Genomic DNA, 15,644 nt, shown 5'->3' with positions numbered 1-15,644 from the left:
ATTTAAATATCCCGTAGTACAAGGTATCATAGTGAGGTTGGTATAAGTTGTCTGATCTCTTAGAATTCTTAATATATTTTATTAGTGTAGAATTTTTTATTATTATTTTTTTTTGCTTGATATATTGAGCTTACCCTATGTCAATAGGACTAACTTTAAGGGATAACTTTTTAGTCATGTCATAATGTTTTGAAAATCTTACCTAAATATCTTAATCTTCCTACATAAAAAAATAAATTACCATGTTTATAGTAAAATTACCATTATGCCCTTAAGTTTAAAATTTTCGAGAAACATGTTTTATGTATTATGTAAAGTTAGAAAGATGATATAAATAACTAGTTGGCCAACATGGATGAGTATGTTATGCATGATGTAAGAAAATATCAAAATGCTTTTTTGGTTGAAGTCTTGCAACGTGAGTGTGTGTTAGCCTATAGTCAAGTCTAGGGGTTTGTATATGAGTCTCCTTAGTACCGTGTATAAAAAAGTATTATGCCTTAAACCCTACCTTACTCCACCAATTCATGAATGGAGTATTATTATAAATACTCATACTATGTCTTTGAGGTAGAGGCAATGCCTCATGTATGAATGATGGCATCAGCAAGGGCCTCATGTCTTTACTTAAATTCCTACTTTTACAATTTTGGGATTCATGATTAGTTATGAAGAACAAATTAGAATATATGAAGTTTTAATAATCTGGTTTAATTTAAAAGTAGAAAAAGGAGGTGGTGGAAAAGTTGGGATGCTCCACCAGCGTTGGCGGTGGATGCTCCACCAGGGGTTTAGAAGCACTTCTAAAGGACAGGCTTTGGATGTTCCATGGGAGAGTAGTTAAAGCAAAGCGGAGGCAAAGGAGAGAGAAGTGGAGGAGAGATATCGAGAATGTCAGGAAGATTGGTAGTGGCGGTGATATTGGTGTTTGAATTAGCGCACCACGCATGCAACGGTTGCTTGGAGAAAGAAAGGTTGGGATTGTTGGAGGTGAAGCGGTTCTTTAATGCCCATAATTTTAGCATCGATTCCCTTCGGTCGTGGAGTGGGCGGAACTGCTGCGAGTGGGAGGGAGTTGAATGCCACTCTCCCACACCTCACATACTAAGCCTCTCTCTGTCTACTCTGTTGGACATCGACCATTCCCACCACATGCTTTACTTGTTCCACGCTTCTCTCTTAAACCCTTTTCCCAAGCTGGAATCACTCGACTTGTCCCACAATGCCTTCTCTGCCTTCACTAATCACAAATGTACTCTCGAATTACTGATTTCAATTTTCTAATCTTTCTTTTATTAAATTTCTTCCTTTTTTTTTTTTTTTTTCTTGTTTTCCGAACAGATTTGAAGAACTTGAGAGAATTGACGCTCAACAATAATGGATTCAACGATTCAAAACTCTTACCAGGTAACTAGAAATCTAAAAACCTTCTTTATTTATTTATTTTTAATTAAGAGAGACATGAATTTTAAATTTATTAAAAAAAGGAAAAAACAATATTTTTTATCCATTAATGTTAAACATATAAAAAATCTTTGTAAACTTATTTATTTCCATTAATAAAATCCATAAATTTCACTAAAATAAGAGGTTTTAATGTATTTTTCTCGTAAGAAAAGTTTTTTTTTTTTTTTTTTTTTTTTTTTTTTAACGATATTTGGAGCAATATTTGTGGACAATATTTGAATGCATTTTATTGGGCAGAATTATGCAAAACAAAGCATTTGGTGAAATTGGACATCAGCTCCAACAATTTTTCAGGTGAATTTCCAGAATGTGTGATGAACATAAGCAGCCTTGAATTTCTAGACATCTCTTCAAACCAATTCACCGGAACCCTTCCATCCACCATTTGTACCCTGAAATCAATCAAGATCTTACAGCTGGACGACAATAACTTCCAAGGCACCTTCTCATTGGCCCTCTTAGCCAACCTATCAAATCTCAAAGTATTCCAACTCTCAACCAAAAACACCAACAACTTACAAGTCCAAACCGAAACCCCCTCCTTCTTACCCACTTTTCAGTTAAATGTCCTCAAACTAAGCCATTGCAACCTAAACAGCAAGACATCTTCCAAGATTCCCATGTTTTTAATGTCCCAACATGCCCTTAAGTTTCTCGACCTTTCCCATAATAACTTGGTCGGAACATTTCCGTTATGGCTGTTGAAAAACAACACAAACTTGGAGTACCTAATTTTAACCAATAACTCCCTCACTGCCACCCTCCAACTGCCTCCTTTCAAACACCATTTACTTCACCTACGACTCTCTTGCAACACTCTCCATGGTCACCTCCCGTATCACATGGGCTTCCTTCTCCCAAGTCTTACCCATTTCAACGTTTCAAGAAATAGCTTCCAAGGCAATATTCCCTTGTCAATACGAAAATTACAAAGCTTGAATATATTTGATTTGTCAAATAATAAATTTTCGGGTAAGATAAGGATGTCTATATTTAGTAGCATGCCTGAGCTAAGTCGTTTGCAATTGGGAAACAATAATTTTAGTGGGAGTATTGAAGATGAATTACAAGATAGTCCTGATTTAATTGTGTTGGACATATCAGAGAATCGTATCTCAGGTTCAATTCCCCGTTGGATTGGTAACTTAACCGATCTTCTATATCTTCAACTCTCACAAAACCATTTGAAAGGAAAATTACCAATTGAACTTTGCTCTCTTCAATTTCTCAAATTCTTTGACGTCTCTGGAAATCAATTACATGGCTCTATACCCTCTTGCTTCAATGTTCCTTCATTGAACTACTTGTACATGCAACACAACAACTTCTCAGGCCCAATTCCAAAGGCTTTTTCCAAAAGCAAGGAGCTACTGGCATTTGATTTGAGTCAAAATAGATTCTCAGGACATATTCCTTCTTGGATTAATAAATTTTCAAGTCTACAATTCCTTTTATTAAAAGGAAATCATTTGCGTGGCTCAATTCCAAGACATGTTTGTGGGTTAAGAGAAATGAGTATTATGGATCTTTCGGGTAATAAACTCAAGGGATCTATTCCTTCCTGCCTAGGTAACATGTCGTTTGGGATCTCAAAAGAGTCTAAAAGTTCATATGAATCAATGGGACTTGATTTTAAAAGTGTGTTCTTCGTTGAGATTGATGTTTTATTTGATGGAAAAGGTATGTTTTGGAGAATTAGTCATGAAGATAAGTATTCGGAAGGGGAGATTGAAGTAAATTTCATGACCAAGAATAGATTAGAACAATATAAAGGAAATATTTTGAAGTACATGTGTGGATTGGATTTATCAAACAATGAGCTAAGTGGAACAATCCCACCACAAATTGGGTACTTACAAAAGATCCATGCATTGAACTTTTCACACAATAAATTGAAAGGGCGGATACCGGAGACCCTTTGTGAATTGAAACAAATGGAGAGCTTGGACCTTTCTTATAACTTGTTGAGTGGAGGCATCCCTTCCAACCTATCTCAGCTTGACTTTCTTTCGTTCTTCAATGTGTCCTACAACAACTTGTCGGGCATAATCCCTATGTCTCCGCACTTTAGAACATTTGTTGAGGGCAGCTATTTAGGTAACCCTAATCTTTGTGGGGTGGTTGCTGGAAAAGGTTGCTCCAGTCATAAGTGGAGACCAAGGAATCAATATGAGGAGTTGATAAGAGATGAAGATGACAAGATTAATGAATATGTAGAAACGTTCTATTGGAGTTTTGTTGCATCGTATCTCATGGTATTGTTGGGACTCGTGATCGTTCTCTTTGTTAATCCTCGGTGGAGAGGGATATGGTTCTATTTTGTTCATCTTTGTTGCTCTTATTTGTTCAACTATGTTTGATTCTAAATTGGTTTATGAACCCAATATTTTCTTTATTTTGTTATATATATATAGTAAAGAAATTTCATGAAATAAACCCTAAAACTTCACTTTTTTTTTTTTTTTTTTTTTTTTTTTTTTTTGTAACGCCGTGTCTTTTTAATATTTAATTCATGGACGGTTACTAAAGAAAAAAAAAAAAAAAAAAAAAAAAAACTTTGATTTACAAGAAACTACATAAATAAAATTTCAAGTAATACAAAAAATAACACTACGGATCCCATAAAATGTTTATGTGTCAATTTTGAAGTAATATACATACACATGATCTCAGTATGATCTCAGTGTTATAAAGCCTATCCAAAATCTAATCTATTTAAGTTTCATAACTCATTTGATAAGTCAAGGTAAGCTGAGTGCCGTTTAAAAAGAAAGATTAGTGTAAATGTGTGTAAAACTACTCGGTAAATAGGTGATTTATAGGTTCACAATTGTCCATAAATCATATTTATATAACTTAGATCATTACCACTTTCATGCTTAAAGACTTAGTCAGCTAATCTCTAAGCTCACTATATCACAAGACCTTGTAATCGTTTTAATTCTGATACGAATGTGATTCCAATCAATCAAGATAATTCACTACTAAATATTAGTTGGTAACTTTTTAAAGCAGTATCTGTATTGTACAATAATTACAATCATGAGGAATCGAATCTTTGTGCTTGTTAACTACTATGATCATATTGTTGTGTATAATATACTCTCTAGGATAGATGTCTCAAGACTACAAAAGACTTAAAAGAATTTAAAAATAAAACATATAATTTTAAAGTTTAGATACATAAGGGAACAAAATTCAAAATTATTGTCACACAAATTGATACAAAATGGAGGCTCTTAACCTTAAGATTACTCTCTATGGCACCTACTCTAGATTTGTTCCCTTCCTTTTCCAATGCTTAGTTGTTACCTAAAAAATATGTAAACACTAGAATAAGTATAAAACTTAGCAAGTAGCCTACTTATACACTCTTAATCGTATTAATGAGAATGTTAGGGTACCATACTCAAATCCTAAACATGTTTTTTTTTTTTAAGGACCTGCGTCCTTAGGATCTAGCCATGGGTTTTGGGTCCTTAAGCATAATTTCTATTTTGAGGACTTTAGTCCTAAGGTTTTGAATTCGTAGGGCGTAGGCATGTGTTCTTATGTTTTGGGTTCTGAGCCCATTATTTGTACGTCCTTTGCCCTTGGGCGAGTTCAAAGAGAGTGCATCCCATTGGATTGTCCACTTCTACTCCATAGACAATACATGGAAATAGTCCTAGCCTTAAAACACTATTCTGGAAGATTAGCTCGATCACATCATGTAACACCCAAAGTAAAGTTAAAAGTAACCTAAAGGATTCCAGAAAAGGAATCAAGGCATACAAGAAAGAATAAAGGCCTTAAACAAGTCATTTCAATACCCTAAAAGATAATTTTAGGGATTTAAGGCCTTTAGAAAAAGATTAGAAAGGAAAAAGTGAGCCTAAAGGATAAAAGGACATTTTTCTAATATTTATGGAACGTTCTGAACTTTTAATTCTTTATCTTGAAGGAATCTTAAGGTGCTCAAGAAGGGAAAAAGTGTTGTTTTCTAATTTCAAGGAACTTTCCGTGTTATTATTAGTGATTTACATGTTTGTTTAGTTGGTCACTTTACATACATAGTTGTTTTCTTATTCAAAAGACGAGAGAGAAAGCAAGAAAATTCTCTTTAATACTCTAGTTCCAGTGCAAGAAAACTTGAAGGTACTTGAAGGTAATTGAAGGGTTGCGAATAATTCTTCTTCTAGAGTTTTGTTAATAGAAATTGCAAAATGATTATGGAAGTATCACCCTGGATGACTTTTGAAAGAAGGCTTGAGAACCTATTGGAGCTAAAATCCACTGCAAATTCAACCACTTATCTATTTTATCTCTTATAGCCCATCCTCCTTCGTTATTATTGATTTTCTCATTTCTCTTTGTTTTCTTAAAGCAGTTGTCACTCTGCATAAATTTTGTTTAAAAAGTTTAAACTCATCACACATTTGAGTGTTACTAAAAATTTACTTAATTTCCAACAACAAAAGTAACTAAAAAAAATAGGTCCTCTATGGAATTAATAATTTATTTATTGCTTACTACTGTGATAGTGTATACCTACACTTATTCTTATGAATTTTACACCATTTTATTATATACAAGTAATCAAATTTTTTGCCGAACCTAATTTAGTTACTTGTTGAAGATTACAGTGAGTTTTAGCCAAAAAAAAAAAAAAAAAAAAAAAAAAAAAAAAAAAAAAAAGCTGAATTTATTTCAACTCAATTTTCTACTACAAAAGTGGGTGTATGAACCCACCTACCCTTTTGGAGTTTATTTTGGATCTTAAAATAGAGAACCTTTAGGGGAGGGGAGGGCTAAGGGAGCAAAGGTTGAGAATGACATAACAAAATATACATCAAAGAAACTTTGGAGCCCAAATGAATCAAAAGTTTGAAAATCGAGCATGGCTAATTTAGAGAGAATCATTGCTGATTCTATTCATTTAGTAGATGGCAGAGAAAGAGCAATCAGAGTATATGCATATCTAGCTGTGGAAGAGCTAAATTCGTGCATTATCATACCAAAAATGCAAGCTACTACTTTTGAGCTAAAACCCGTGATGTTTCAAATGCTGCAAACATTGGACAATTTTATGGACAACTGCTAGATGCCGCTCAATTTTGTTTCAATTGTCAAACGAGCTTGTCTAGGGGAAGAGTCCCTTTGAAATTGTAAGTGGACGACAACCGGCATTGCCTCATATTATTGATCATCCTTATGCAGGAAAAAACCCTCAAGCTTAGAACTTCACAAGAGAATGGAAGCAGATAACAGATATAGTATGGGCATATTTAGAGAAAGCTTCCAAGCATATGAAGAAGTGGGCAGACAAGAAGCGTTGCCTCCTCCAATTTCGAGCAGGAGATCAAGTCCTCATCAAGTTGAGACCAGAACATATCAGATTTCGCAGTCGAAAGGACCAGAGACTAGTTCGAAAATATGAAGGCCCGGTTGAAGTTCTTAAAAATATCGGAGCTACCTCCTACAGAGTTGCGCTACCCACATGGATGAAAATCCACCCAGTAATCCATGTGAGCAACTTGAAGCCCTATCACCCTAACCCGGATGACGACCAGCGAAATATAATCACGAGACTGAGCATCGATCTGAAACAAAGAGACAGCACAGAAATAGAGGAGATCCTAGCCGAAAGAGATAGGAAGATAGGAAGACCTGTACGGACGATTCGTGAATTCCTTGTCAAATGGAAGAATCAACCTACGGAGGAAACCAGCTGGGAACGCGACGAAGATCTGGACTCCGCCGCCACATACATCGCCAGGTTTGAAAGTAGTCGGTATGTCACGGTCATACTCGTCCAAGGCATGTTGCCCATGGCCGCATGCCCATGACAAACCCAACCCTTCATGTCTTTTCATATTCTAGTGTTTTACTTTTATATTTTTAGGAAGTATGATGTTTCAGAAATATCACGTCTAGGCCTGTCACACATGAAATGCCTCAGAATGTACTATAGGGGGATACGACTAGTTGTCAACTTCTCCCTACCCAAGGTTATATATTGTAAGCCGTTGTTATTTCTCTCTTGCTTTCTCATATAACGTCTCTTTCAAAAATCTATCTTTCGAAAATCTCTCTCTGCCCTTGTTTCCTAAAATCTTCTCTTAAAACCGAGGCTCGAGCATACGTCGCTTGGGCTGGCTTAGCTCACTTATCGTTGGAAAATGAGTGCCGCACATGTTAAGTTATGGAGTCTGCTCCCTGTATTTATAGCTTGATCAACGGCTATATCCGGTAAAGCTATATTTGGTAAAGTCATATATGGTAAAGCTATATATGGTAAATAGCTATATATAGTAGATGGTTAAATCTGGTAAAGCTATATTTAGTAGACTGAACCATATATATATCCCGTCCAGTAAAGCTTTGGAAATGTACTTTCTATTCTCTGTACTCTCTCTTGTTGTACATACCTGAAGTCATCAATAAAAAAATCCTTTTAGCCAGAGTTCTCCTTACAATTTCCTCTATCCTATTCTTTGTGTTCATCTAGATCAAGCGTGTGCGTTGTTATGCGATCCTAACAACTGGTATCAGAGCAAGGCGAAATTCACCACGATCTGTGAAGATGGAAAGTTCAAAGATTGGAATTGAGAAGTTCAATGGATCCGATTTCGGTTTCTGGAAGATGCAGATTGAAGATTATCTGTACCAGAAAGAACTTCACGAACCTCTGTTGGGGGTGAAGCCGGAACCATGACCACGGAACAGTGGAAGCTCAAGGATCGACAAGCCTTAGGGATGATCCGGTTGACACTATCCAGAAACGTGGCGTTTAACATCATCAAGGAGAAGACAACGTCAGATCTGATGAAGGCACTGTCAAATATGTATGAAAAACCGTCGGCTATGAACAAGGTGTATTTGATGCGTAGATTGTTCAATCTACAGATGTCTGAAGGTGGACGTGTTGCTGATCATATAAATGAATTCAATATGATCATAAGTCAATTGGGTTCGGTGGAAATTAATTTCGAAGATGAAATTAAAGCGTTGATTTTGATGTCATCCTTACTCGAGTCATGGGATACTGTTGTTGCCGCAATCAGCAGTTCCCGAGAATCTGATAAACTGGAGTTTGATGAAATTCGAGATGTAGTTCTCAGCGAAAGTATTCGCAAACGGGAAACTGGAGATTCATCAGGCAATGCTCTCAGTGTTGATCGAAGGGGAAGAAGCAAATCAAAGAGCTCAAACAAACATGGGCGTTCAAAATCAAAGAACCGGGGAAAATCTCCAAACAAACCCAACGTAACGTGTTGGAGCTGTGGGGGAAAAGGAAACTTTCGGACAGATTGAACAAAACTGAAGAAGAAGCAGAATCATAAATCTGAAGATGATGATGATTCTATATATACAACAGAAGATGCTGAGGACGTTTTAATCCTTAGTGTGGACATCTCAGCTGAATCCTGGATTTTGGATTCAGGTGCATCGTTCCATTCGTCTCCAAGTAAGGAATTATTTCGAAATTTCAAATCGGGAAATTTCGGGAAGGTGTATCTTGCCGACAACAAAACCTTGGAGATTGAAGGAAAGGGAGATGTCTTCATACAAACTCCAGCAGGAAATCAGTGGACATTACAAGATGTCAGATACATTCCTGGTCTCAAGAAGAACCTGATCTCTATTGGTCAGTTGGATAGCACAGGCTATGCAGCAGAGTTTGGAAAGAGTTCATGGAAGATTGTGAAGGGCACCATGGTTGTTGCACGTGGCACAAAATCCGGAACCTTATACACCACTGCAGAGTGTATAAACATGACTGCTGCTGCTGAGAGTGCTTCCAATTCAAGTCTATGGCACAATAGACTTGGACATATGAGCGTCAAAGGAATGAAGATGCTGACTGCGAAAGGAGCTTTAGAAGGCTTAAAATCTGTTGATATGGGTCTTTGTGAGAGCTGCGTTATGGGCAAACAGAAACGAGTTAGTTTCACAAAGGCTGCCAGAGAACCGAAGTGGTCCATACAGACGTCTGGGGACCATCTCCAGTTTCATCACTTGGTGGATCAAGGTACTACGTCACCTTCATCGATGACTTCAGCAGGAAGGTATGGGTTTACTTTCTGAAACACAAGTCAGATGTGTTTACCACCTTCAAGAAGTGGAAAGCTGAAGTTGAAAATCAGACGGGCTTGAAGATCAAATGCCTGAGGTCTGACAATGGAGGAGAGTACAACAAATCAGAGTTTATAATATTTTGTGCAGCTGAGGGAATTAGATTAATAAGAACAATTCCCGGTAATGCAAGACAAAATGGTATTGCAGAAAGGATGAATAGAACATTGAATGAGCGAGCAAGAAGCATGAGGATTCATTCTGGACTGCCAAAGACATTCTGGGCTGATGCTGTGAACCCAGCAGCATATTTTATTAATAGAGGGCCGTCAGTACCCTTGAAGTTCAAATTGCCCGAAGAAGTATGGACAGGAAAAGAACTCAAGTACTCTCACTTGAGAACCTTTGGTTGTACTGCGTATGTTCATGTTGATCCAGAGAAGAGAGATAAGCTTGATGCTAAGGCTGTGAAATGCTACTTCATAGGCTATGGCTCTGACATGTTCGGGTACAGGTTTTAGGATGAGAAAAATATGAAGATCCTAAGACACTGTGATGTGACCTTTGATGAAAATGTCATGTACAAGGATAGAGAGAAGATAAACTCTGAGACTACGAAGCAAGTGGGAGTTAAACTTGAGTGGCAAGAAAATTCACGCAGTGATGGTACAACAGAAGCTCAAGAAACTCCTGATCCTATTGCTGAAGAACTAGCGTGGAGCAAGTTGCACCTGAGCAGGTGTTGAGAAGATCATCCAGAACTACTAGAGCACCAGATAGATATTCAACCTCATTACATTATCTGTTGCTGACTGACGAAGAAGAACCAGAGTCCTTTGATGAGGCCCTACAAGTGGAAGATTCAACCAAGTGGGAGCAAGCCATGGATGATGAGATGAGCTCACTTGAAAGGAATAATACGTGGGTGCTGATTGAGTTGCCTACAGGAAAGAGAGCTCTGTTGAACAAATGGGTGTTCAAAATCAAGGTTGAACCAGATGGCAGAAGGAGGTTTAAGGCTCGGTTAGTAGTTAAAGGATATTCACAAAGAAAAGGCATTGATTATGTCGAGATCTTCTCTCCAGTGGTGAAATTAACTACTATCCGAATTCTGCTGAGTATTGTTGCATCGGAGAATTTGCACCTTGAGCAAATGGATGTAAAAACGGCGTTTTTACATGGAGATCTAGATGAGGAGATCTATATGCAACAACCAGAAGGGTTTGCAGCTCCAGGCAAGAAGCACGTGGTGTGTAAGCTCAATAAGAGCTTGTATGGACTGAAACAAGCACCGAGACAATGGTACAAGAAGTTTGACTCCTTCATGAGCAAGAGTGGTTTCCACATAAGTGAAAAGGATCAGTGTTGCTACCTCAAGAAATACACTGATTCTTATGTGTTTCTACTCCTGTATGTGGATGATATACTAATTGCTGGATCAAGTATGAGGGAGATAAACCACCTGAAGGCAAGCTTGTCTTCAGTATTTGAGATGAAAGATTTAGGTGCAGCGAAGCAGATCCTTGGGATGAGGATTTCTCGAGATAGATCTGCTGGCACATTAAATCTATCCCAAGAGCAGTACATTGAGAAGGTGTTGTCCAAATTCAAGATGAATAACGCTAAACCCAGGACTACCCCCTTGGCAAATCATATTAAATTGTCAAATGGGCAATCTCCCAAGACAGTTGAGGAAAGTGAGCACATGACATCAGTTCCGTACGCTTCTGCAGTTGGGAGTTTGATGTATGCTATGGTCTGCACTAGACCTGACATAACACATGCAGTAGGAGTAGTTAGCAAGTACATGGCAAATCCAGGGAAGGAGCATTGGGAAGCTGTGAAGTGGCTTCTGAGATATCTGAGAGGTACATCCAATACTACACTTTGTTATGGCAATGGCAAAGTAGTTCTGCAAGGTTTTGTGGATGCTGATTTGAGTGGAGATGTAGACTCCAGCAAGAGCACATCTGGGTATATCTACACTATAGATGAAACAGCAGTAAGTTGGATGTCCAAGCTTCAGAAATGTGTTGCTCTTTCATCTACTGAAGCTTAGTACGTGACCATAGCTGAAGTTGGAAAGGAGATGATATGATGACAGACTATCTAGAAGAATTAGGCCGGAAGCAGTGCAAGAAGATCCTTTATATAGATAGAGAGTGCCATACAGTTGGTGAAAAACTCAGTCTATCATTCAAGGTCAAAACACATTAGAAGACGGTACCATTTCACTCGCAGGTTAGTGGAAGAAGGCGATATGTGTTTGGAGAAGATAGAGGGTGCAAAGAATCCAGCAGACATGTTGACAAAATGTGTTGATGTTGGAAAATTAAGGTTATGCAAAGCCCTAATTGGTATGGTGTAGGATCAGTCTCCAAGTGGGAGAATTGTTAAGTTATGGAGTCTGCTCCCTGTATTTATAGCTTGGTCAATGGCTATATCCGGTAAAGCTATATTTGGTAAAGCCATATATGGTAAAACTATATATGGTAAATAGCTATATATAGTAGATGGTTAAATCTGGTAAAGCTATATTTAGTAGACTGAACCATATATATATCCCGTCCAGTAAAGCTTTGGAAATGTACTTTCTATTCTCTGTACTCTCTCTTGTTGTACATACCTGAAGTCATCAATAAAAAAATCCTTTTAGCCAGAGTTCTCCATGCAATTTCCTCTATCCTGTTCTTTGTGTTCATCTAGATCGAGCGTGTGCGTTGTTGTGCGATCCTAACAACACAATCGCAAGTCCGCTGCCATTAAAAGTGCGATTGTGACGCCCCGCGTGCGTTAAATGCAATTTTGTGCGCATTGCATGTCGGGTGCGATCATACCAGCACTAATGCACCGGATCACATTAAAACTCTGCAATTAAGCGTGCTTGGATGAGAATAGTACTAAGTTGAGTGACCACTTGGGAAGTCCTCGTGTTGCACCCCTTTTTTTAATTTCGTTTACTCGTTATTTCTATTACTTGTTATTTCAATTTCTCCCCGCTCTTATCTTCCTTTCTTTACAAATGGCAACCGCCCCCGCTCGCACGCTCACGCCCATCGCGTTTCTTCTCTCCGACGTGTCCGTGCAGGCCTCACCGTCGCCTCGAGCACGCCCGCCGGCCGTTCCGAGCACATGCATGCACCCACCGTTGCCTCGATCACGCCCGCCGCCCGTTTCGAGCACGCCCGTGCACCCACCGTCTCCTCGATCACGCCCGCCACCCGTTCCGAGCACGCTCGTGCACCCACCGTCTCCTCAATCATGCCGCCCCACATGCGTTAAATGCAATTTTATGCACATTGCATGTTGGGTGCAATCATACCAGCACTAATGCACTGGATCCCATTAGAACTTCGCAATTAAGCGTGCTTAGGCGAGAGTAGTACTAAGTTGGGTGACCACTTGGGAAGTCCTCGTGTTGCACTCTTTTTTAATTTCTTTTACTCGTTATTTCAATTTCTTTGCGCTCTTATCTTCTTTTCTTTACAAATGGTAACCGCCCCCGCTCGCACGCTCACGCCCATCGCATTCTTTCTCCTCAACGTGTCTGCACGGGCCCCGCCGGCCATTTCGAGCACGTGCATGCACCCACCGTCGCCTCGATCACGTCTGCTGCTCGTTCTGAGCACGCGCGTGCGTCCACCGTCTCCTCGATCATGCCTCCCCGCATGCGTTCAATGCAATTTTGTGCGCATTGCATGTCGGGTGCGATCATACCAGCACTAATGCACCGGATCCCATCAGAACTTCGCAGTCAAGCGTGCCTGGGCGAGAGTAGTACTAAGTTGGGTGACCACTTGGGAAGTCCTCGTGTTGCACCCTTTTTTTTTATTTCTTTTACACGTTATTTTAATTTCTCCCCGCTCTTATCTTCCTTTCTTTACAAATGGCAAACGACCCTGCTCTTACTTTCACGCCCATCGCATTCCTTCTCCTCGACGTGTTCGCGTGGGCCTTGTTGGCCGTTCTGAGCACGTGCGTCCACCCACCGTCGCCTCGATCACGCCCGCCGCCAGTTCCAAGCACGCTCATGCACCCACCGTCTCCTTGATCATGCCGCCCTACATGTGTTAAATGCAATTTTTTGCGCATTGCATGTCGGGTGCGATCATACCAACACTAATGCACCAAATCCCATCACAACTTCGCAATCAAGCGTGCTTGGGCGAGAGTAGTGCTAAGTTGGGTGACCACTTGGGAAGTCCTCGTGTTGCACCCCTTTTTTTATTTCTTTTACTCGTTATTTCAATTTCACCTCGATCTTATCTTCCTTTCTTTACAAATGGCAACTGCCCCCGCTCGCACGCTCATGCCCATCGTGTTCCTTCTTCCCGATGTGTCCGCGCGAGCCCCACTAGCCGTTTCGAGCACTTACGTGCACCCACCATCGCCTCGATTCCCGCCGCCTGTTCCGAGTGTCACAATCATGCTCGTCTAAGGCGTGTTTCCCATGTACGCATGCCCATGACAAGCCCAACCCTTTATGTCTTTTCATATTCTAGTGTTTTAGTTTTGTATTTCTAGGAAGTATGACGTTTCAGAAATATCATGTCTAGGCCTGTCAGACATGAAATGCCTCAGAATGTACTATAAGGGGGATATGACTAGTTGTCAACTTCTCCCTACCCAAGGTTATATATTGTGAGCCGCTGTTCTTTCTCTCTTGCTTGCTTATTTAACGTCTCTTTCAAAAATCTCTCTTTCGAAAATCTCTCTTTGCCCTCGTTTTCTAAAATCTTCTCTTAAAACCGAGGCTCGAGCATACGACGCTTGGCCGAAGGTGATGCAAGAACGAATTGGCTTAGCTCACTTGTCGTTGGAAAGTGAGTGCCGCACAATCGCAAGTCTGCTGCCTTCAAAAGTGCAATTGTGACAAGTGGTATCAGAGCTTTGTAAGCTCCGTGAAATAGCAAAGACCAAAAACATGTCGACGACAAAGTCGACACCCAAATCACAAGCCGACCGACTTACTTTAATAGAGGAGGAGATGCTATTCCTCAAAGAAGTACCTGACACCATCCGCTTCCTGGAAGCATAGGTGACAGAATTGAGTGGAAAAGTCGTAGAAATCGATGCCATGAGTAACCGCCTGAATGGGGAACCAATTGCAGAACTGATGTTTCGAGTGAGCCATCGAAGAAAAAGTTGCTCCTACGAGCAGCCCAAGACTGTCTGGTAGCCCCGATAGCTCTGTCGCGCACAAGGAGGGACGTGGCGAAGAGTTCGATGTGCTACAAAATACAATGATGAGTTTGTTCAATGGATTAGCTGACGAATTCAGAACAACGATCGATGAAATCCAAGAAAAGATGTCCGTCATGAGCACCCGAATTGAGGTGACCATGAAAGCCGTGGAGAACGTCTCGGCTGGGGAAACTAATACAGGATCCAACAAACTGAAGTTCCCAGACCCCCAGATCTTTCAAAGGGAACCGGGATGCCAAAGGGTTGGAGAACTTCATCTTTGATGTCGAACAGTACTTTAAAGCCACACCGGCTTGTACCGATGACATAAATGTGACAGTAGCCTCGATGTATCTCGTAGACGATGCCAAACTTTGGTGGCGTATGAGGGTGCAAGACATCGAGAATGGATTGTGCACCATAGACTCGTGGGAAGAAACCAAGAGAGAGTTGAGGGACCAATTCCTCCCCGAAAACGAAGAACATCTAGCAATGGAAAAACTAATAGCCCTAAAGTAAACTGGAAGCATAAGAGACTATGTCAGACAATTCTCAACCCTAATTCTAGATATCAGGGGTACATCAGAGAAGGACAATGTGTTCTTCTTTATAAATGGGTTACAACCGTGGACCAAAAAAGTACACGAGAAAAAGGTCCAAGACCTATCTACCGCAATTGCCAGCGCTGAGAGACTCCTAGACCATGGGAAAGAAGCGAGTTACCAAAGAAAAACAGCACAAGCCCCTAACACTGGGGGCAAAATATATAAGCCGTTAGGTCATCGAAATGGAAGCCCCAATAGGTCAAACGGAAGTAACGATAGACCTAGCGGGTGGACAGATAGACCTCCTCAGAACAACCAAGCGGGGACATCTCAAGGACCTTACCCTCAAAGGAACCACCGGACAACACCTTTACAATGCCTGTTGTGTAG

General features: G+C 40.0%; 1 protein-coding gene, 1 non-coding gene and 3 pseudogenes across 2 annotated transcripts; all 5 read left to right on the top strand.

Moving 5' to 3' along the window:
- The first annotated feature begins 846 nt into the window (after positions 1 to 846).
- Positions 847 to 3,872, top strand: LOC111784890 (receptor-like protein 15). The gene is made up of 3 exons (XM_023665431.2): positions 847 to 1,252; positions 1,342 to 1,407; positions 1,705 to 3,872. Exons 1-3 carry the CDS (start codon positions 892 to 894, stop codon positions 3,825 to 3,827), a joined length of 2,550 nt encoding a protein of 849 aa, XP_023521199.2. The 5' UTR covers positions 847 to 891; the 3' UTR covers positions 3,828 to 3,872.
- An 8,476-nt stretch (positions 3,873 to 12,348) lies between these two features.
- Positions 12,349 to 12,467, top strand: LOC147794711 (5S ribosomal RNA; annotated as a pseudogene).
- Positions 12,468 to 12,833: 366 nt separating this feature from the next.
- Positions 12,834 to 12,952, top strand: LOC147794710 (5S ribosomal RNA; annotated as a pseudogene).
- Positions 12,953 to 13,228: 276 nt separating this feature from the next.
- Positions 13,229 to 13,347, top strand: LOC147794709 (5S ribosomal RNA). The gene has a single exon (XR_015413402.1). It is a non-coding gene; the product is annotated as a 5S ribosomal RNA (ribosomal RNA).
- Positions 13,348 to 13,625: 278 nt separating this feature from the next.
- LOC147794708 (5S ribosomal RNA) lies at positions 13,626 to 13,744 on the top strand (annotated as a pseudogene).
- Positions 13,745 to 15,644: the final 1,900 nt, after the last annotated feature.

The sequence above is a fragment of the Cucurbita pepo genome, chromosome 1 (assembly GCF_057944985.1).
Source record: "Cucurbita pepo subsp. pepo isolate OVF chromosome 1, ASM5794498v1, whole genome shotgun sequence".
NCBI lineage: Eukaryota > Viridiplantae > Streptophyta > Magnoliopsida > Cucurbitales > Cucurbitaceae > Cucurbita > Cucurbita pepo.
This window is presented reverse-complemented; position numbering and strand designations above follow the sequence as displayed.